This window comes from Balaenoptera musculus, chromosome 3, assembly GCF_009873245.2.
Source record: "Balaenoptera musculus isolate JJ_BM4_2016_0621 chromosome 3, mBalMus1.pri.v3, whole genome shotgun sequence".
Lineage (NCBI taxonomy): Eukaryota > Metazoa > Chordata > Mammalia > Artiodactyla > Balaenopteridae > Balaenoptera > Balaenoptera musculus.
In genome coordinates, this window is record NC_045787.1 from 166,860,803 (window position 1) to 166,883,741 (window position 22,939).

The 22,939-nt window shown below is 56.9% G+C and overlaps 1 protein-coding gene, 1 non-coding gene and 1 pseudogene across 4 annotated transcripts; 2 read left to right on the top strand and 1 right to left on the bottom strand.

The window, feature by feature from the left end:
* The first annotated feature begins 634 nt into the window (after nt 1–634).
* LOC118893449 lies at nt 635–7,247 on the top strand (annotated as a pseudogene).
* A 2,282-nt stretch (nt 7,248–9,529) lies between these two features.
* NRTN (neurturin) lies at nt 9,530–22,803 on the bottom strand. Of its 3 annotated transcripts, XM_036849025.1 has the most exons (4): nt 22,685–22,803; nt 22,136–22,288; nt 12,690–12,905; nt 9,530–10,120 (listed from the first exon to the last, which is right to left on the bottom strand). In XM_036849025.1, exons 3-4 carry the CDS (start codon nt 12,856–12,858, stop codon nt 9,696–9,698), a joined length of 594 nt encoding a protein of 197 aa, XP_036704920.1. In that variant the 5' UTR covers nt 12,859–12,905; nt 22,136–22,288; nt 22,685–22,803; the 3' UTR covers nt 9,530–9,695. The 3 variants fall into 3 exon arrangements, with proteins under 3 accessions (XP_036704920.1, XP_036704921.1, XP_036704919.1); XM_036849026.1 differs by lacking the exon at nt 22,136–22,288 and having other exon boundaries at nt 12,690–12,865; nt 22,685–22,771; XM_036849024.1 differs by lacking the exon at nt 22,136–22,288 and having other exon boundaries at nt 22,685–22,766.
* On the top strand, nt 19,171–19,243 carry TRNAG-UCC. The gene has a single exon. It is a non-coding gene; the product is annotated as a tRNA-Gly (tRNA).
* Nucleotides 22,804–22,939: the final 136 nt, after the last annotated feature.

Genomic DNA, 22,939 nt, shown 5'->3' on the forward strand with positions numbered 1-22,939 from the left:
CCTTGCATCCTCCTTTTTACTTAGAGAATTCTTTCGGGGCTTTAGCTCTCAGCTCACACATCCAGGAAGTCCAGACCAGGCCACAGCCTCCTTTTTTGCAATTTATAATTTATGTTTGTTTACAAGTTTCCTTATGGGTTATCTGTCTCACCCACTTGCTTCTTGCAACATCCCTGGGGCCCAACATGTAGCAGGTACACAAGAAACATTTGCTGACTGAGACGGAAGAAGGGGGTGGGATCTGCTGGAAGGGAAAGTGAGAAGCTTGAAATTCTGCTCACCTGCCCCTCCCCATCCTCCACGGAACCCTGGTGCCCCCACGGAAACCACTTTGAGAACCAGTGGTTTGGGTCAGCCCTTTTCCCTTTATGGATGGGTCAACTTTACGCCCAAAGCCATGTGTGCTTCGAGGCTGCAGGGGAGGCCAGAGTGGTGACTCTAGTCCCCAACTTCCTCCACCCCCTCCCTCATCAGGTCTTATGGTGGAGATTAGCAGAGTCCCACCTTTGCTTTTAGATGATGACCCAGCTCATGGGACAGGACACCCTGTGTCATCTGATGGCAGTTGCGGTGGTGTTGGGCTGAGCTGTGCTGCGTCTATAAATAAGTCCATTTCCTTCTCCTCCCTGGTGTTGCCTCATCCACACCCTGGGTGACAAGCTGTGACTCGGCCCTAGACTTCCTGGTCAGCTGCTTGCCGTCCTGCACGCTGTCCAGCCAGGTAAGGCCTCCCGGGGAAAATGTCCCCTCTCCCAGGAGGCATCGTTGCCCCCTGGGAAGGGCCTTCAGGCTGCTCTCCCCGGGGTCTTTCTGGGTACCAGGTGCGCCAGAGGTGTAGCAGGTGTGGGAAGTTCCGATTGATTTGCCAAACCAGGAGGAGCAGCATTTCTCTCCCTGTCTGTCTGTCTCTCTCTGGCAAAGCTGTGGATTAGAACCCCCGCTGCTTCCTGGCCCCCATCAGCAGCACAGAGCCCTTCCTCCCTCCCACTCTGTCCTGTGGGAAGAGGACCTGAGATGCAGGGGAGTGGGGGGGATTTTGTTTTGTTTTGTTTTTCTGATCTTTGCGGTGTCCCAGCATCATGGCATTTTTTAGTTCCTTTCTAGGAAAAAAAAATCTCTGGTTCCACTTGGGTGGGATCTCAGCCCCCAGCCTCCCACAGCCCCGTTCCTAGATCCATGCTCCTCAAGGTCCCTGCCAAGGGCCTCCATGCCTCCTAGGAGGAGCTACCATAAACCCAGGACAAACAAACTGTATCCATCTTAAGTACATTTCCGCATATTAACCTTCTGTGCACGGCCAAAAACCCTGGCGGCGCAAAGTAGCTTGTGGTCAGAGTTCAGCCTCCATCCCACTCCTGCTTGGGGCTGTCTTCCCAAAGGCCTGTCTTTTGGGTCTCTTTCCAGAAACTTTGGCGTGAACGTGTAATTCCAAATCGCGCTCCCTTTTCATCACACAAGGCCAACTGCCAGCTTCTCCCTTCCGCATTCGGAGGGTTACGCCAGCTCTGCCCAGTAGAAGGAGCCCGCCAGCCATCAGGGTCTTTTTATTTTTATTTATTTATTTTAAAATTTATTTATTTTTGGCTCTGTTGGGTCTTCGTTGCTGCGCACAGGCTTTCTCTAGTTGCGGCGAGCCGGGGCTACTCCTCGTTGAGGTGCGTGGGCTTCTCATTGAAGTGGCTTCCCTTGTTGCGGAGCACGGGCTCTAGGCGCGGGGGCTTCAGTAGTTGTGGCGCACGGGTTCGGTAGCTGTGGCTTGCGGGCTCTAGAGCGCAGGCTCAGTAGTTGTGGCATGCGGACTTAGTTGCCCTGCGGCATGCGGGATCTTCCCAGACCAGGGCTCGAACCCGTGTCCCCTGCATTGGCAGGCGGATGCTTAACCACTGCGCCACCAGGGAAGCCCCTATTTTTTATTTTTTAATTTTATTTTTTGGCCACGCCGTGCAGCATGCAGGAGCTTAGTTCCCCAACCAGGGATTGAACCTGCGCCGGGGGCGTGGAGTCTTAACCACTGGACTGCCAGGGAAGTCCCACATTATTTTTTAAAATGTGGCAGAATATATGAGACCTAAAATTTGACATTTTAACCATTTTTAAGGGTGCAGTTCAGTAGCATTAAGTATATTCCCAATGGTGTGCAACCACCGCCAATATTTCCAAAACTTTTTCATCACCCCAAACAGAAACTTTATATCCAGTAAGCAAAAACTCATCATTCTCCTTCCAACCCTCCCAGCCCCTGGTAACCGCTAATCTACTGTCTGTCTCTATGAATTTACCTATTCTAGATATTTCATAGAAGCAGGATCATATAATATGTGTCCTTTTGCATCTGGCTTATTTCAATGAGCATCATGTCCTCAAGGTTCATCCATGGTATAGCGTGTGTCAGACTCTCTTTCCTTCTTAAGGCTGAATAATGTTCCAGTATATGGATGGACCACATTTGTTTATACACTCATCCTTTGATGGACATCTGGGTTGTTTCCAACTTTTGGCTATTGTGAATCACGTTTCTATGAGCATGGATATACAAATGTCTCTTAGAGTCCCTGCTTTTCAGTTCCTTTGGGTAGATATCTAGGAGTGGAATTGCTGGGTGATATGGAATTATGTGTTTAGCTTTCTGAGGAGCCGCCAAACTGATTTCTGCCACATACGTAATTTTCACCTTTTTACCAGACACATTAAAAAGAATAGAAAGGTACCAGTAAAATTAATTTTAATGCTATATCTTATTTCACCCCATACATCCAAAGCGTTATCTCAATGTGTAATCAACATAGAAAATTACTAATGAGATATTTAACATAGGATATTTTACATTCTTTCTTTCATATGAAATCTTGGCAATCTGGCGTGTATTTTACACTTTAAGCCCGTTTCTATTTGGATGCTAAATTTTCAACGGCTGGAGTGAAAGGGGTAGTGTTTAATAAAAAAAAAAATTTGTTTTACGTTGTTCAGTTTTTAAATTTACATTTGAAATTTACTGACATTCACAATTTCCGTTCCTCTGTTGCATTAGCCACTTGGGGCTAGTGGCGCCCATATTGGATGGTGCAGATTTAGACCCAGCTACTTAATTCTGGAACCTGTTTTGTATCAGGCAGACATGGATTTACCATGAAGTGGATGAAGCTTAAGCTTCAGGGACCCCTAAATAAACATTACTTTCTGTATCTAAGTCTGGACTCAATTTTGTTTGCCGTTTCTTAGAGAGGCTCCCAAAATATGGAAGTTCAGCTTCCAGAAAACCTGGATCCACCCTGCAGAGCTGTGCCAATACAGTGGCTTTATTCATTTTTTAAAATTTTATGTTAATTTTATTGGAGTATAGTTGATTTACAAAGTTGTGTTAGTTTCAGGTGTACAGCAAAGTGATTCAGTTATACATAGACCTATATTCATTCTTTTTCAGATTCTTCTCTCATATAGGTTATCACAGAATATTGAGTAGAGTTCCCTGTGCTATACAGTAGGTCCTTGTTTGTTATCTATCTCATATATAGTAGTGTGTGTATGTTCATCCCAAGCTCCTGATTTATCCCTCCCCACCATGTTTCCCCTTTGGTAACCAGAAGTTTGTTTTTAGTATCTGTAAGTCTATTTCTATTTTGTAAATATGTTCATCTGTATCATTTTTAATTAGATTCCACATATGAGTGATATCACATGATATTTGTCTTTCTCTTTCTGACTTACTTCACTTAGTATGGTAATCTCTAGGTCCATCCATGTTGCTGCAAATGACATTATTTCATTCTTTTGTATGGCTGGGTAATATTCCATTGTATATATGTACCACATCTTCTTCATCCATTCCTCTGTGAATGGATATTTAGGTTGGTTCCATGTCTTGGCTATTGTAAATAGTACTGCAATGAACACTGGGGTGAGTGTATCTTTTCGGATTATGGTTTTCTCCTGATATATGCCCAGGAGTGGGATTGCTGGATCATATGGTAGTTCCATTTTAAGTTTTTTCAGACAAAGATACCCTAATACCAAAACCAGGCTTTATTCATTTTTCACAACTGCATAGTATTCCATTGTCAGAAGGGACCCTAATTCGACCAGTCCCACATCGATGGATAGGTAGCTTATCCAAAACACCCTTGTTTTGTTGGCATGTCTATGGGCATTTGCACCAATCCCTCTGGCCAGAGGGTGAGTGCATTTCAAATAATGAGTCATTATCCCTCATTTCCCTTTCTTAGAAATTCTAGAGCAGCACATGCTGTGCAGTAGAAACAGAACACAAGCCCATGTGTAATTAATATTTTTCTAGTAGCCACGACTTTAAAAATGTAAAAGACACAGGTGAAATTAATTTTAATAATATGCTTTCTTTAACCCAACAGGTCCAAACTAGTATTATTTAAATGTGTAATGAACAGAGGAAGTATTGAGATAATTTTACTGTCTCGTTCTCATCCTAAGTCTTAGAAACCAGGGTGTATTTTACGCCCCCAGCACACCTAATTCGGACACTCAGTTTTCGTCGTAGATCCTTGATCTGTAATTAGACTCCATAAAAATGTCTCGTTGGAGCAGATTTGCCCTTCCAGGAGGTCCCAAATGTACTGTCAAGTTTTCCAATCATTGAATTGGCTATCAGAGGCTGTTTTTGGCTTTGCCTTTACTTTTTATCTTGAAGTTGTCTTCGATTTACAGAAGAGAGAACGTTTTTTAAATTTAATTTAGCATTAAAAACTCTGTCCAACACAACAGCTGCATTTCAAGGACTCAAGAGCCATAGGGGTGCACCCGATGGTGCAGATATTGGTGCAGATATAGAACATTTCCACGATAGCAGAAAGTTCTAGTGGACAGTGCCAGGCTGTAGATCAGAGCTCCACCTGCAAACAGGGAGAGGAGTCTGGAATTACATTAAAAGGAGAGAGTTTGGATTCTGGATCATAAGGGCTCTAGCTGTGTGTATTTGGGCAAGAGACATACCTATCGCTCAGAACCTCCGTTTTCTTATCTGTAAAATGGGTGGCTCCAGGGCCGCAGGAAGTGGAGAGGGGCAGGGCCGAAATCCTAGATTCCGCTCCGGTGGTTGGGCTTTGGAGTCTGGGAGGACTTTGTGACCTCCTGCAGGGACGGAAAGGACCGGGGAGTGGAAAGACATCGGCCAGGCCAAGCGGCCGCCCAGGATCCCCCAGTGCGGGACCAGGGGGGCCATCTTTAAACGCTTATTCCCTGAGCACTTCCTGTGCTCGCCCCATAAACTTGTCAGGCTCTCCGTCACCTCCGGACCTTTGCGTTGGCTGTTTCGTCCACCAGGAATGCCCTTTCCCCCAACTCCTACACTACCTGGTGAGCCCTCAGATAACCTTCCAACGTAATCACATTGTACCCCTCCCAGACAGAGCCCTGGCTCCAAGCCTCAGCTCCAGGGCACTGGGGAGCACCTTGTAACCAGCTCTGTCTTCCCCCTAGGTTGGGGAAGACTCTAGGAAAGCTGGGAAAGGGCAGGGTCGAGGTCAAGGTGGGACCCGAGAGCCGTCGGAACCTATCCCAGGTCCAGAGATCACGTGGCCTAGTGGGTAGGAATAAGTGGACTCTGAAGCTGGATGCTTTTCGTTGGAATTCCAGCTCTGCCGTTTTCTCGCACTGAGTCCTTGGCCTCAGTTTTCTCGTCTGTAAAATAGGAATAAGAACAGTGCCTCCTACCTCAGGACTCGTAAAGATGAACTTGGGTAACCTGCATCTGCCCGCTAGGCATGTGTTATTATTTTTGTTATCAGTGATGCTGTGTTCACTGTCCCCTCCTCCCAGCTCCTCTGACCCATGGATCCACCCGGCTGGGCCAAGATAAAATGTTTCTGGCACCACTGTCTCCCCGGGCTGTTGCTGCAGCTGCTTTTGGCTCTGTGCTTCTTCTCCTACCTGCGTGTGTCCCGAGACAAGCCCACGGGGGTCCCCAAATTGGGGGCCCCCTCCCAGGCCACTGCGGGGCCCTCCACCCACCCGCCTCTGCATCTCCTGCTGTGGACGTGGCCATTCAACACCCCGGTGGCTCTGTCCCGCTGCTCGGAGATATGGCCCGGCACAGCCGACTGCCACCTGACCGTCAACCGCAGAGAGTACCCTCGGGCGGATGCGGTCCTTGTGCATCACCGATAGGTCAGCTCCAGGCCCAAGGCACAGCTCACGCCTTACCTGCGGCCCCCCAGCCAGCGCTGGGTCTGGTTCAGCATGGAATTGCCCAGCAACTGCCCCAAACTGAAGGCCCTGGACGGATACTTCATCCTCAGTGTCCTACCGCCAGGACTCAGATATCTTCATGCCGTACGGCTAGCTCGAGCCATGGCCTGGCCAGCCTGTGGACACAATGATGAACGTCTCGGCCAAGACCAAGCTGGTGGCCTGGGTGGTGTCCAACGGGAGGGCGGACTCGGTCAGGGTGCAGTACTATCAGAAGCTGCAGCCTCACCTCCAAATGGATGTGTATGGACGCTCCCATGTGCCGCTGCCCCAGGAGGTCATGACCGAGAGGCTGTCCCAGTACAAGTTTTACCTGGCTTTCGAGAACTCCTTGCACCCTGACTATTATCACGGAGAAGCTGTGGAAGAACGCCCTGCAGGCCTGGGCCGTGCCAGTGGTGCTGGGCCCCAGCAGGAGGAACTATGAACAGTTCCTGCCACCCGAAGCCTTTACCCACGTCGAAGACTTTCAGAGCCCCAAGGACTTGGCCCAGTATCTGCTGGCGCTGGTCAAGGACCACACCCGCTACCCGAGCTGCTTCCGCTGGCGGGAGACGCTGCGGCCCAGATCCTTCAGCTGGGGCTTGATGTTCTGTAAGGCCTGCTGGCGGCTGCAGCAGGATCCCAACTACCAGACGGTGCCCAGTATCACGTCTTGGTTCACGTGAGCCAGCCAGCCTGGGGCCTGGGCTGCTGGGCATCTGGGGACCTTGGTGGCTGGAGCGCTCCCTTACCTGGGGCTTCCCCTACTGGGCACCTCTGCTGCCAGGAATGTTGCTTCCGTGGGACCTCGCTTGCTAGGAGCTTCACCTGCTGGGGGCGGGGGGGGTCACCTACCAGGGGCTGTGGCTGCTGGGCGCCCACCAAGACACCCACCCCCTGGGGAACTAGCCTTGGTGTCCCGCCCACTGGTGATGGCTCTGGTGGGTTGGCTTGTGAGTACTGCTGCTTTGTCAATGAACCGCCTTGGGGGTATGCAGGTTGGGTAATACTGACACCATTTTCCAGATGGGAATGCTCTGAGGAAAACTGGTGTGTCCTCCCTTACTCCAGATCAGCGGTTCTCACTCCAGGACGATTCTGCTCCCAGGGGACGCTTGGAGTGTCTGGGGACATCTGTGGTTGTCACAACCTGGGGGTGGGCTGATAGCATCTAGTGGGAGGGGGCCAGAAATGCTGCTCGACAGCTTACAGTGCCCAGGAGACCGGGTGCAGAGTGGGTGGGACTGGGGGCAGGGCTGTCTGGGGGTCCACGTGGGGCAGGGCTGGGACAAGGGGACGTTCTACACCCAGTGCAAGGATAGAGGAGGGGCAGGAACTGCCCCCAAAGGAGGGCAAGGGGAGAGGGTGTGACGCGGCGCGTGTGACTGTGAGAGCGGGTGTGACGGGGGACGATCACGTGGGGCTTGGAGTGCGGGTGGGCGTGGCCGCGTGTGACTGAACAGGCGGCCCCTGTGTTCTTGCAGGTGACCTTGAGGACGCCCCTCTCTGAGTGTGCTTGACCACTGAGCGTGTAAGCATGTGGACCGTGGGTCTGCGTGTGATCCTAAGCCCCGTGTGGGTGGCAGTCTCTGTGCCCTGTGTGAATGTGTGTGTGTGTGTGTGTGTGTGTGGCGCGCACTGCTGAGAACCCCAGCCTTGGGGTCTGCGGGGGCAGCTCTGTTTACTTTCCAATTCTCTGGTGGGCTGGGCCAGTGCCCTGTGGTTGGATCTGGGTGGGAGATGGGAAGGCCGAGGTCCCAGGAGGGTGCGCACGCGTGCACACACACACACACTCACACGCACACCAAGGCAGCCAAGCTTCAGGGACCACAGACCCGGGCTCCAAGGCCAATTTTCCTGCTGTGTGTCCTGGGCTGAGCAACTTCCCTCTCTGAGGCTCAGGGCCTTCTAGGATGGGGAAACTGAGGCTCAGCTTCCCCAGCGTCTGGGAACTCTGGCCTCTCTGCCATGGCTGGGCTGAGTCAGCCCAAACAGTGTAGGAATCCACCACCCCAAACCTCAGAGTCAGAAGATTGCGGGGGTGGGTGGGGGCCCCAGCCAGCCAGCCTGCTCTGAAACTGCCTTCCAAGCAGGCCACCCACGGTCTGGGACCTGGCCTCCAAGCCCTGCTCTCGGAGCTCCCTGGAAGTCCTCCCTGTTAGCTGACTCCAGTGTTTCCAGCTGCAGCCTGGGGGCGGGGCGGGTGCTGGGGAGCAGGGAGCTGGGGGTGTTCCTGCCTGGCTGGGTGAGACTCCCTGGGGGCAGCTTCTGATTCAGGATGGGGGTTGGGTCTGGGAAGGCCGGAGCGCAGATGTGTGGGAAAAGGGGGGAGGGGGCCAGTCTAGGAGACACAACAGTAAAGAAGGGAAGGGGCTGTTCTCTGAGAGCCCTGGTCTGGGGTGGGGGGAGGGAAGAGGAAAGACGACCATGCTCTCGATCGGGAAAGCTGTGTGGGAAGGGGAAGTTGCGCCTTCGAGACCCCCCACCCCCAGTCTGAGGGGAAGAAGGGGAGGGGTCCACGCCATCTGGTCTCCCGGGTGCCAGCTCCGTGCTGGGAGCACCCACTCCGTTCCCCGCCCCTCCTCAGCCCGTGGGACCTGCCGACCCCTCCCCGCCAGCTGGGAACCCAACACCCCGGCGCAGTCCTGGGCTTGCCAAGCATCAAGGTGACACCACGGGCAAATCTAAACACCGCACCGCGCTTTTTCCATCCTCCACAGGGGCTTGTCGTAAATTCTCCCTCGGGCTTCCGCCAGAGCTTTTATGGCCCCAGGACCTAGGTCCCTGGGGACCCGGCTCTGCCGCAGCGGGCGCCGGTTTCGGGCTCGATGGGGTTGGCGCCCGCCCCAGACCTATCCCCGCAGGGAGATGGGCAGCGAGCTTTATTTTTAGCTAGTGAAAGGAGATAGTGGCTCCGAGTTCACCCTGGTGAGGGCTGACCAGGCCCGAGGAGGCCTGTTGGGTGAGGGAGACCTGGTCCACCTGGACCTCAGTCTTCTCATCTGCACTGTAGTTACACCTTCCCTCCCCAGAAGGACACCTTGCGGGGAGGCGGGGAGGGAAGGGGCACGGGGACCTGTAGAGAGGTGGGAAAGAAGGTCTCTGCCGACATCCCCCCATTCACCCCACTTTGCTTTTTGTACCCCGGAAACAAGACCCTCTTTGCATCTACTTTCCTTTTCCCCCAAAGCAAATGGGATCCTCCCACGATCCTGCAGGTGGTACCCGCACCCGTCCCCCTTTTCCCAATGGAGATGGCGCCTCCTCCCCGTACGCCCTCTTGCCCCTCCAAGATGTGGGCACCCCGCGAGCGCGGAATCACAACCCGGGCTCGATTTTCCACACTTTATCTTGGTACAGTTATCGCGAGAGTCCTGAGCCCTCGACGGCATTTTCTGCGCATGGGCAGTCTGTCGCGGGGCTTGCCAGGCGGGACGGTGGGTGCCGTCGGGGCGGGGGGGTGTGGCCGCCGTCTCGCCGGGCCCGGTGAGGTAGGGTCACACGCAGGCGCACTCGCGCGCCGACAGCTCGTGGACCGTGTGGTAGCGACTGTGCGTGTCCAGGAAGGACACCTCGTCCTCGTAGGCCGTCGGGCGGCAGCAGGGCTGCGCCCGCACCCGCTCTCGCCGCACTCGCCGCCGCTGGCGCAGGCGCCGCAGCCCCAGGTCGTAGACGCGCGCGGCCGCCTCGCACGCGCCTGCGCAGTAGCGGAACAGCACCGTCTCGTCCGACGCGTAGCCCAGGCCCAGCTCGCTCACGCGCACCTCGAGCTCCCGCAGCCCGCACGGCCGGGTCCCCGACCGCGCACGCGCGCGCCGCCGCCGGGGCCCCGCCCGACGGCGCGGACCCGGGGACCTCCCGGCCCAGGGTGTCAGTTCGCGAAGCTCCACCGCGTCCGGGGCGCCTTGCAGCAGTGCACGGTCTGCGAGGGGATGGAGAGAATGGGGTAGGAATCAGTGGGTGGGTGGGTGGCAAGAAGACCCCTACCCTCGCTGTTCCCTGCGAAAAAGGACCCTTGTGGAGACTCAGAGGTGCTAGTGCACCCTCTCCCGCCCACTTATCTTGCTCCCGGATTCCCGCTCATGCACCCTCTCTGGGCGGTGTGGGGGGGTGCATATCCACACCCGCACGCTGGGTCCCCAGGGCTACTGACACCCTTCTCTGGACCCTACACCTACGATGGACTGCTCAGAACCTGGCACATACTGTACCACATTCCAGCCTGCGCCACCTTGAGCTGAGCTGACTCGAGTGTCTGTCTCCCTTTGGACACCCCCCGCCCCCAGCACTCTCTGTGGACCCCCATCCGTATGCAGAGCAGCACTGGGGATTTTGCCCCTTTTCACTGAGCTGCTCTCACCTCATTGAAGAAAAGGGAGGGCTCAGCAGGGAGTGTGGTGATCCAAATCCCTGTTCCTACTCGGCCCCAGCTGCCCCCACCCCTATGCTGGGCCACCCCCATGTTACAGGTGAGGAAACTGGGCATCCAAAGGGGAAAAGACGTGCCCAAGGCAGGTGCAAGTGGCAGGGAGAGAGAAGCCCAAACAGCAGTTTTGCTTCCATCGTGTGCCCAGGTTTGGCCCAAGTCCAGCCCTCTTCTCCCACAGCTGCTCGTGCCCGGAGCCATAGATTCCCAGAGCCCCACAGTCTACATTTATTTCCCAAGCGGCTGCCCCTGCCCCAGTACTCCTCAGCCCCAGGAGATAAGTGCAGACGTTGCAGTGGCAGGCAGTGTTGACAGTGGGTCTGCAGGCAGGGGGGCTCCCAGCCCCTGAGCAGGCGGCAGTCACACTTGCGCTTGGGAGAGGAAATCCTGAGTTTAGCCCGCACCTGCCCCCGAGGCTGGCGCACCTGGCTGTCAAAAGAAATAGCTTCCTGGGAGGTCCGAGGGGGAAGGGCTGTCTGTCACCCTGGGCGTGTGTCTGTTTCCACAGGGGGTCTCAGAAAGCAGACAAGCCCAGGTTCGGAGCCTTGCTCTGCCACTGTCAGCCTTGTAGTTTCAGGCAGGTGATGGCCCTGTTCTGTGGCCCAGTTTCCTTGTTTTGCTCAGTGGGACTTGCGGAGTCCCCACTTTGGCTGGGACTGCGAGGGTGGAAAGGTGGGGGGGCACCGAGCAGCATCTTCTGAGCTCTTGATGCCCAGGGGCAGGAGCAGGGTGGCCGGCACTGCTTGCTCTGGCGTTAGGTTGAACCTGGCTCACTTCTGATGCCTAAAATTCCACCATTCATTGTGCCCACCCCAAAGGTGTGTATCTAGAGAGTTAATTCAGGGGATTGCCAGTTAAGATACAGATGCCAGATGCCCAGTTAAATGTGAATTTCCAGTAAATAATGAATAATCTTCTAGTATATTATCTGTCCCTGCCTCCCTCCAGCAGGCCTGGCCACGTGCACAGGGTCTGGAACACAAAGAGATGAGGTCCTCACCCCCCTGGCCCAAGCCTGAAATTCCGCCATCAGCGCATTAGTCCCAGGGCCTAGAACATTGGGACTTTGGGGGATCGGGAGCCACCCCCTTCCCCTAGTAGGGCTGGGTCCGGGGACAGGGTGCCGGGCAGGCGGAACCCAACCATGGGCTGAGATCCTCCCGGGTGCCTGGAATTCCACCACGGGTGCTTTGCCCCCCGGCCCTGGGGCACTAGCTTTGGGGGGCACCCCCCGGGTCTCTGGGACTCAGTGTCCTGGGAAGGACTTTGCCGCCTGTAGGGGGGAGCGGCAGGGGCGGACGTGGAGCCCGCGCCTGAGGCCACCCTTGTCCTTTGTGAGGACAAGAAAGAAGGATTGTGTAGGCCGGCAGGGCGGGTGCGGACGTGCACGCAACCCCTACCCACGGGGGGCCACGCCCGCGCCCCGCCCGCGCGGGTGCACGTGTGGATGAGCGCACAAGAAGTCGAGGCCCACGCACCGCCCTGGCCCCACAGAACCTGCAGAGCGCAGGCGCCAGGGGCGAGTGGGGAGCTGGGCCGTGGCAGCCACGCGCGCCGGGGTGGGCGTTTCCATTTTTCTACCTCCCAGCTTCTTCCCACGTCGTTCTCTCCCATCCTTCTCCCTCTCTTTCTGTGCCTCTGTGTTTCTGTTTCTCTTCCCATTTCTAGGACTCTTCCTATTTCTAGGGGTCTCTCTGTCTCCCCCTACCCTTGGTCCCTGTCCACCCTGGCAGGTCACTAGGGCCTCGGGTTCGGCCTCCCTCTCCCTCCACCCCCCCGCTGCGCTGCAGTGGCCGCCCAGGCCGAATACCCAGGTCTAATCTCCATCTGGTCCCCTGGCCCCTCAGGGCTAGAGCCTAATTCCTTGTGACAGCTGAGCCGAGAGACCCCAGTTCCCAGCGGCCATCCCCTCCGACACCCCTGCCAGGCCGTTGTGGGGATTTGCACCCTCCCTCCACCCCATCTAAAATAAGCCTCTGTGGCCCTGCCCCACTGCGTGAAATTCCACCATTGTGGCCGCTGCGACGTTGGGGGTATCTGACCCAAGACAGGGGAGAGGGCTTACACTGGGCCAGGCGGGCAATTCGGGCGTCCAGGGTGCGAGGCAGCCGGCGCAGCGGGGCAAGCGCGGGTCCGAGGCGGTGGCTGAGGAGCAGGCCTTCCCGACACATCCAGATGGAGAGCACGGAGCTGCAGAGCACCGAGGCCAAGGCCGCCGCCTTCCAGCGCTGCATCCTCAGCCTGCGTGCACGGGATGGTCAGCCACACGGCCTCCGTCTGTCTGTCAGGCAACAAATGAACGGGCACGGGGTGCTGGACCAGGCACCGGAGATACAGTGGGGCCCCTGATTTTGAACCACTCCTGCTTAATGATCAATCATAACATAGAAGTGATTCATCAAGGAACCACTGAACAAGGTTGTGAAGAACGCTGCCAAGGATGGGGTGGGCACTGTGCCAGGGGTAACCTGGGAACCACCCCCGTTCGGGGGTCCCAGAGTGCTTTCCTGAGGATTGAGGAAAGTTGAGACCTGAACAAAGGTAGGAGTTGGCCAGACAGAAGAGAACGGCACCTTAGGCAGGGGTAACAGCCAGTGCAAAGATCCTGGGCGGTGACCCCAGATGACCAATCCAGCCAGGAGGCTGGGGTGGCTGGAGCCCAGTGAATTTGGGGAAGAGTGGACGGAGGTGAGAACATCCCCAGCAGGGGGCACTGTGGGACAAGGGTGGCGAGGAGAGGTGGTGCTTAGAATACAGTCCGGGAGGCCAGAACCCTGGGGTTGAGACATGTTGATGTCCTGGGAGTGACTTCCTGACCTTCTCTGAGCCTGGGTTTCCCCTCCAGACAAACTGATGCCCAGAAGTGGGCAGCAAAGGACTAAAGCTGCCCTCGACCCACCTCCAGGCCTTTGCACAAGCGGGTTCTTCCATCCAGAACATTCTCTTCTCCACTGTTTCCCTCCCATTCCATTTTCAGTCTTAGCTTGGACGGCGCCTCCCTCCGGAAGCCTTCCCTGACTGCTCCTCCCCCCCAGCCCCAGGCCGGCGCAGGGGGACTCTCTGGGCCCCCACAATGCGCTAAGCGTCCCCCATTAGGGCACCGATTACTCAGTGTTCTGGCTGCCTAGTCGCGTCATTCTCGCAGTAGATGTTTAATAACCCAGGCGCACCTCCACACCTCCACCCTATCCGAGAAGCTCCCCGCCACTGAGCAGCCTCCAGCCCGCGTTTACATTCCCCCGCCCGGCTGCCTGGTGTCGGCCCTCGCGGGGCCTGGCGGCCGGCCCGGTGTAAACATTTACACAGAGAGCTGAAAGCCCGGCTGGACGGCGGTCAGCGCCTGGGCTCGGCCGCGGGATGCGGGGCGCCCCCACGCGCGTGTTTCGGGCCGCGCAGGCTGGCCAGAGCTGCGCTGAGCAGTTATTTGCGTGCTATTTGCATCTCGTTTGCATGTGATTTGTATGTGTTGGCGCGCGGGGGTGGGGTGGAGCGTGGTTAAGAGCAGTAAGGCTGGAACCGTCTCTCCCCCGCCCCATGGATGCAGACAGTAAGTAACAAAGGACACCTATTAAGCGCCTGCTGTGTACCAGACCAGGTGCTGAGACCACGACGGAGGCATTATAACCTCCATTTTACAGCTGGGGAAACTGAGGCACGAAACAGAGAGAGGGGCTTGGCCAAGGGCACAGCTACGAAAGTATCTGGGATTCACACCCTGGTTCTTTGATGCGACATACACCACATGGGGGGAGCAAATGCTGTGGAGCTATTCCGAGGACCTTACACTATTGGCGGTATTTGATACTGCCATTATTATTACTGTTGTTGGTGGTGATGGACAATGGGCTCCCCGACATGGGAGCATGTAGACAAACCCTGTCCCAGCCTGGAGATCTGAGGACACAGCACAAGTGCAAAGGCCCTGGGACAGGGCCATGCCTGGCTTGTTGAAGGAACCATCACGGCAGCCCCATGTGGCTGGAGCAGAGTGAGCACGGGAGGAGGTGAGGGCAGGGAGGGGATGCGGACAGGTCATGCACGGCCTGTGGGCTGCGGGGAGATTTCATTCTCAAGGTTGTGCAGCAAGCTGAGGTCAGCCCTTGCATTTGTCAGGTGCCCAAACCCACTGCGTTTACTCTTAATGAGCCCCTACTTTATGCCAGATCCCATTCTACAAACTTAATGCATATTATTAAGTCATTTCAACCTCACAAGAGTCCTTGTCCGCATTTTACAGATGGGGAAACTGAGACCCAGAGTGGTGAAGTGACTTGCCCAGGGTCACAGAGCTGAGATTAGAACTCTGGTGGCCTCACCCAACCTGGGAAGGGGAGACAGGCAGGGAAACCCACCCAGGCTCAAGACCTCAGGTGGGCAAAGCCCTCTCTGGACCCCCACCCTGCTTGTCCTCACACCCAAGTCTTGGAGTGGTGTGCCTCGGTTTCCCTGTTAGACTGGAACAAGGCCCCCTGCACAGCGCCGGCCTGAAAGAGGGGGCTGAGAGGGTAGATGGGTCTCCAGCCCTGAGAAAGCCCAGCCACAGCAGCCCTTGGAGCCACAGACCCCCCAGAGCTTTGATGGGGGGCAGGAAAGCAGGGGGCCGCTGGTGGAGGGGGCCCGGCAGGCGCAGCTGATAAGCGTCTGTTAACAATGGGCCTTTCTGTATGGGGGCCACCCAACTGGTTTGTCTCTGGCACAGACCTGACAGGGAGCAGGTGTGGCGGAGGGCACAGGGAGGGGACCAGGTGTGCACGATGTGTGTGCTTGTGTCAAGGCGAGGCGGGCACTCACACGGCACACTTGGGGGCTCACCCTCACACCCAGCGTTCCCATGCTCACATATGCTCTGACCCACTCACACACACACCCTCTCACGTGTGCCCAAACACTGTTGCACACACACCCTCGGACACTACCCCGCTCACACATTCCAACATGCTCTTGCACACTCAGATCCCATCGCGCTTACACACTCAGTGTTCTCACACACCCTCAAACAGGATTACACTCACACACCTGAACACCACCACACTCACATGCTAGTATGTTTCACTCTCACACGTGGGCATTTTATGCACAAACATGATCACCCTCGAGCGCTACCACTCACACACTAGCGTTTGCACACGTGTACACACGCCCTCTGACTTGCACTCAGGAGCTCCCCCAATCACACCCCTTACACTCTCTCATGGCCGTGGGAGCTCCTGCACACCCTCGATACTCACACACACTCAAGCACCTTCACACTCAGACATACATTGTCTCTTGCACACTGACACAGAGAATGGGCACACCACACACATGCCTCCTCCAAGCCCTCCTGTGAGCACTTGAACTTGAACTTGTGCATGCACGGGCGTGCCCATCATCACCTGCATCCCGCATTCCAGCCACCCGCACACACACCTGGGGGGCACACACATGAACACGCCGCCAGTGCTGGCGGGCCCTCGGCTGCAAAGATTCTGGGGGGAGAGTGAGCAGCACAGACACGGGCTGCAAGTGGGAAGAAGGGAAGTGGGGGGGGGCAGAGTGACCCAGGGGAAAGGGCCACTGGTACCCGGCCCAGCCCCACACCTGCTGGCATTTCAGGTGCCACCCATCTGCCCAGACAGGGCCTGGCCCAGGGTCCCCTCCCAACCCAACAATGTCCAGACCCTGGAGAATCCTCACTGCCCAGGGAAGGGGGCACCTCCCTTCCTGGGGGCCAGGCCGGTCTGAACCGCAGCAAGAGGGATCTCGGATAGACCTCCACTTCTAGCTGGAGGCCACAGAGTGCCCAGGGCTGGGGCAAGGAAGGAGGAGAAACTGAGGCTCAGAGAGGGGAGATGAGTAGCCCACAGACACAGCCAGGCGGAAACCTCCAGTTATTCTGAGAGCAGAGAAGTAGGGTGAGGGTGTGTGGGTGTTTCTGGCAGCTTCCTTGATGGTACCAGAAAACACTGCTTATTATCTTGATGTCCCAGCTAAGTTCCAGGGCTCCACCTTTCCATCGAGCTTCCCAGGGAACACCCACCAGGCATACCTGTCCCCGGGGTCAACAGCCTTTGTCCTGCAGAGCTCCTGACCTCAGGGAGGAAACTACTTCATGCTTGTTCCCAGGAAGAGGAAGGAGGGGAGGGGAACCCTCTCTCCATCCACTCATCTCTCTAGTCTGGGGAGGCCTGGAATCGGGGCCTGGCTCCATCCGGCAAACTCCTACTCATCCTTCAAAGCCCCAGCTCTTAGAGCCCCTCTTCCAGGAAGCCATTCCTGCTCCCCATCTTGCCCCCTCCCAGCCGCAGTTCCCTCCCTCTTGCCCAGCTCTTCCAGCACAGTGTCTGCGTCCACGTCTGTCTTTGCTGGACGGTGGAGGTGCTTCTGGAGGGGCACCCTGGGCTGGGTCCTCTGAAGGCAAGGGCGGGCTTTGATAATTCCATCCACCGTTGACAGGTGGAGCTGTGGTGCCTCCCTCCATGAGCACCGTTCTTCCTCTGCACTTCACTCCCAGACACGTCTCTGGTCCTCCCGTACCTCCGTTTCCCCAACTTCAGAAAGGGCCCGAGGCGGGCTGCCCAGAACTGTGGGAATGACTGGGTGGCTCGTGGGGCTGTCATCACTGCCCATGGGCGGAGCGAGCCAGGCTGGGAAGCCACATGGGCAGCTGTGGGGGCGGCCTGCACGTGCGGGCCAGCCCTGAGGAAGGATACTTCTGAATGCTGTGGCACGTGGGGTGCAGACAGCTGAATTCGCACCCCGATCTGCCTCTTCCTGGCTGGATAACGTGGGGGCAAGCTCCTCCCCCTCTCGGAGCCTCAGTTCCCCATCTGTACAAGGGGCTGCACAGGACACCTTGCTCATCTGGAGGGCCGTTTCATTCAGTGAAGTCCTGCAGGCCTGGCCGATGTCCTGCAGCAGCTGGGCCCCGAGCATCAGACACGTGCTTGCACGCCCTTAATTCCGTTTCCTCCATCAGTGTTACAGGTCTGGGGCTGGCAGCTGGGCCCATTCCCAGGGCAGCCCTGTTCATCTCCTTTCCCCCAGGTGGCTCCTGGGGGTTCCCTAGGGTTCCACTGATGGGGAAACTGAGGCCCCATGAGGGGCGGGACTTGCGCCTCTCTCAAGACAAGATTCAATGGTTCTGCAAAACAAGAAACAAATTCCACAGCCCACAAAAATGTGCCCCCTCCCTTGGAGGGCCCAGGGCCCAGCCCCACCCCATGGTGGGAACCGGGAGGCTGGGGCAGGCGCAAGCCGGCGACACACATCTGGGGGTAAACCAGGAACATCTGGCTAGCACAGCTGGTTCCGATGTCACATCTGCGGGGGGCGGGGGCCAGCCTGTGGGGCGGCCTCATGGGAGGGTGCAGGCACAGACACCCCCAGCAGAACCTTCCAGGCCTGCCCAGAGGTGGGAGCCCAGCATCTCCTTCTTTCCCCCTAGCCCAGGAGCTGCCTGCTGCCCAATCGCTAGAACCATCGCTGGCTCCCTGCTACTCTGAGAATCAAGTCACGGGTCCTGAGCTTCTCTTAAGGGGCTCTGGGTCTGTCTTTGCCAAAGTGAGGCTGAGGGGTGGACATCCAGAGAGGGTGATTTCTGGGGAAGACTGTGTTGGTTGCTTTGTGTTAATAATAGTAGTAAAAAAAATTAGCTAATACTAACACTAGCAAACAACACCATTGATGCTGTTCTAAGCACTTTACATGTAGTGCCTCATAGAAAGGTGTGGACCATTTTATCACCATTTTGTAGACAGAAAAACTGAGGTCCAAAAGACTGAAGTGACTTCCTCAGGGTCCAACGGAGCGTAAATGGCCAAGCTGGGTTTTGAACTCAGGTCGTTGGGCAAACTCCTACTCATCCCTCAAAGTCCCAGCCTCAATGCCCCCTCTTCCACATTCTTGACCACTGTACCATATGGCCTCCCTAATAACAACAACAAGACCAAGAATAATAACACTAACACCTGGCAATGTTGGCTATTCCATTTATTTAGTGCCAAGCACTCTGCTAAGCGCTTTCCACATGTTTGATTCTCCCCGCAGTCCCTGGAAAAGATGTTATTATTATTATTATTAGCCCCATTTACCACATGGGGAAACTGAGGCTTGGAGAGGTAGAGTGACTCACTCAAGGTCACACAGAAATTAAGTGGCTGAGCTGCGGTTGAACCTGGGTCTGACTCTAAACTTGTTCTCTCAATGACTCCACAACCCCAGTAACGAGGGTGGTGCTGGGGGGAAAGGGAGAAGCAGGGTCTTGCTGCTTGGGAGGCCAGCAGGGCTGAGATCCAGGAAAGTAAAAGGTTTTCTCAAAGACACACAGCAGAGCAGAACTAGCAAGTAAACAGATGGCCCACATGGCAGAAAGCCCAGTGTGCCAGGCTGGGTTCTGCTCCCAACACATTCACCCAACACTTATTGAGTGCCTACTGTGTGCTGCACCAGCCAGGGAACTCGGGATGACCAAGGCCAACCTGGGCCCCCATCTTCACCAAGCTCACCATCCAATCAGGGAGATGGATAATAAAAAAAAAAGAAAGAAAGAAGGTAATTTAGGAAATTCCCTGGTGGTCCAGTGGTTAGGACTCAGCGCTTCCACTGCTGGGGCCCCAGGTTCGATCCCTGGTTGGGGAACTAAGATCCCGCAAGCCACGCAGCCAAAGAAAGAAAGAAAGAAAAGAAACAAGGTAATTTAGAGGTTGACAATGCAACAACAGCCCCCAAATAAAACAAGGTGAAGCGATAGTGACTGGTGCTGCTTTTAAGCTGAGTGGTCAAGGAGGGCTTCCCAGAGGAGGCAGCATTTGTGCTGAGCCCACATGAAGATCTAGGAAGAGTGCTCTAGGTGGAGGGAACCACACGAGCAAAGGCTCAGAGGCAGGATGATGGCTTTTCAAGGGGACCGGTGTGACCGGAGCAAATGGCCAGGAGATGAGGAAAGATAAGGGGGTGTCCTGTGCCCCGCAGGGTCAGCCCTCCATTCCCCACCAGTGCCTGGAGCCCTCTTCCTGTACCGGCCGCTACTCGGGCGTGTTCTCGGGAAGCCTGGGCCGGGGAGCGCGCGCACGCGTGCGTGCGTGTGTGTGTATGTGTTGGGGCCACCAGCTTTTCAGACCCGCCGTTTCTGGCCCGGCCCTCTGCAGCTGGCCCATAAAATTCCCACCTCAACAATACCAGGCCGGTCTGGCTTAGCCAGGCTGGTCTGGGACCGGCCTCGCAGGCATCTGGGGCGGGCAGGGTGCCCTCCCTTGGGGGGAATAACAGGATCAGCCTAATGAGGCCTGGCACGGCTAAGCAGCTGGCATGGGGCCCGGTGGGTGGTGCGAGGGACGTGGGTCCTCCGGGAGTGGCCAGGAGGACACCACACAAAGCTGACCATCTGACAGAAAGGGAAACCAAGGCACAGACCCCGATGCAACTCAAACCCTCACACTGGTTTCCTAGGAACCAGGGGACCTAAGTCACCTCTTCCATGTCCCCAAGTTCAAATTCTGCCTTGGGTCCCTGACACACTGAGCTCTTTCAGCACGGCCCCTCTCTGGGCCTCGGTTTCCTCAACTGGGATGTGAGATCCACCTGCTGGATTTCTTCCAGGACCAGCCAAAGCCTGAGTTCACTTGGATTTGAAGGGAAGATCTTTCCACTCCTGAACACCCACGCCAAAGTGTCCCAGGCCCCATTCAGGCTTACTTTGCGGCCGTTACCTCCCCTGAAAGTCCAGGAGGCTGGCTGGCTGGTTTGAAAGCCTCCTATCCACCCCCTAACCCGCACCCCTGCCCTGCCAAGTGCAGCAGGCACCGGGCCTGTCTTGTTCTCTGCTTCATCCTACTATACAGCTTGGCACACAGTAGCTTAGGGCTTGGGAATTAATTACATGGAGCATAAGGAAAGATCCCTCCAGCTCGCTCAGCCTCAGTTTTCTCAGCTGCGAAATAGGGAGAACCACCCTCCCATGGCGCCTGCTCAGTTGATGCTCACAGGGCAGAGGGAAGACCCTATCTCCCCTTGAGGGCCTTGAGCCCCAGACCCCTCTGCCCCACCTTGGGGGACCAGGAAAATTGCATCTGCAGAGGAATCCTACAGCCTCTCAGCAAAGACAGCTGGGCCCAGGGATGCCAGATGCATTAAAGACCCGTTCCTCTCTCTGTGTTTCCAGCCCCCATCTCCAGGAATCCGTCCTTGAAGGCCCCAGCCCAGTTCTCCCTCTGTCAACCTTTCAGAAAAGTCTCTCCCTCCCACGGTCACCCCAGGCACCCTGGATTTTCCAAAACCACCCATGCTATTTCCTGCCTCCAGATCTTTGCATATGCAGTTCCCACTACCTGGAATGCCCTTGCCTTTCCCATTTAGAGAACTCCTACTCATCCTTCATAGCCCCAGCCACAATGCCCCTCCTCCAGGAAGTCTCCCCTGACCCTCCTACACTGAGGTAGTGCCTTTGCTCCCCACTCTGGGCTCCACCCTGGATTCAAGTCTGGAAGGACAAGGCCCAGGAGCCTGACACCAAACAGAGTCACGCACACCATCGCTGTCCAACAAACATTGGTGGAAACAATCTCTTGATTGTGTCCTTGTACCTGGCTGCAAACTGTTTGGTTCCCTCTCCTGTTCCAGGCTCTTGAAAGCTATATCCTCTTCTCACCCCCCTGAAAACTGAGGCCTATAACCTGCGGGACAAGCAGTGATGGTGGAATTTCAGACACTGTGCCCAGCTGCAGGGGGGCATGTTTTGTTTTCTTCCCTGCGCCCCTGGAACTAGCTCTTTGCAGGTCGCTGGGAGTGGGCTGTAAGGCCTGGGAGTGGCTGCAGAACACCGAACCTCAGCAGTCCTAGAATGAAGGGTGTGGGGAGGGGTGTCCAAAGGGCCCAAGGCAAGGGGCTGGGGGTGGGGAGAAGCTGGCAAAGCTGGGAGTCTCCCCCCACTGACATCCGCCTAGACCAGTCACGCCCCATTGGGGCTTCCTCAGCCCGGGGCTCTTAAAGACAAAGAGTGTCATGGAACAGAGAGAAAAGGATGCGGGGGGTGGGGGGGGTTGGGGGGGAGGGGCGGGGCAGAAAGGAGTGAGGAAAGTCAGGGGTCTGGCCTTCCATGCCCCCCACCTAGGCCCCTGGTCCTGCTCCCCAAATCTGGGCTGGTGGCCCAGCCTTGCAGGTAACCACAGGCCCGCTGAGCCAGGCCAGTGGCCCAATGCTATATGGATGCTGGTACTTCCTGGGGAGCGGACCATGGTGACATCCACCCCTGGGAGAGGCCACTTCTCTCTCCAGTCCCAGCCCGCATCTGCCCACTGTCTGCAGCCTCCTCGGCCTAAAGACTGCGAACTGACAAACCGCACCTTCTGGGAGAATTCCGAGACCATCCTGAGCAAGAGATGCCTTTTGTAAAAAGCGAGGAAGGAAGACAGCCTCCTCTCCTTCAAATCCGGTCTTTGCCGTTAAGGGCCCCCCCCCCGCCCCCCGCAAAGGTTTCGCGCCCTCTTGTGGCTAAACAAGCGGCTCCAGGAGCTGAGAGAGCCAGGCCCTTACCGGAGGACACCGTGTCCCCGGCGGCAGCGGCGGCGGCGCGCAGGGAAGGCGGCTGGAACGCGCCACTGACAGATGTTTACTTCTGCGTGCAGCTGGGCCGCGACGGCAGCCCTCCGCCCAGGGTCTGCGGGATCCGGATGCCCCCCGCGGCCCCTTGTAGACCACAAGGCATAAGGGGTGTCTGGGTCTCGCCCTCCTAGAGGCTGGGGAGGGGATTCCGGCTGCCCCCGCTTCCACCCCTCTCCAGATGCTCCCAAGGGCGTCCGAGAAGGCAGAAGCGCTCCCGCCTCGTCGGACAGGGAACCCCCCCTCCCCTGGCCAGACCCTGGCTTGGAGAGAAGCTTAAGATCGCCCTCCCGCCCCCGCGCCCCTGCCACGCGCGGACCTGTCGCCCCTTGACCCTACCCTCATACACACGCTGGTTCTTGGCTAGAGGCGGGAAACTACCGACCTACCCGGAGTCCCTGGAAGCCCTCCCAATCTCTGTCCATGGGGCCGGTCCTCCCCCCGCGCCGGTACCCAGCGGGCCCCCCGTCTGCCCTTGCTTACCTGCTCCGGGCGCCCGACTAGCCGTCAGTGGCGGCCGCGCCTGCCGCCCGCGCCGGCCCCAGCCCCTGCCCCTGCCGCCGCGACCGCCATCCGGGCCGCCTGGGCCCGCGGCGCCCGGGGGGCCCCGGGCCGGAGGGGGCGGCCACGGTGGGGGCGCGGCGCGAGCCGGCCCATGGGGCCCCCCCGGGCTCGCTCAGACGCGGGCTGCGGCCATCCCTGCCCGGCGGAGGCTGGGGCTGAAGGGGTGCCCTGGAC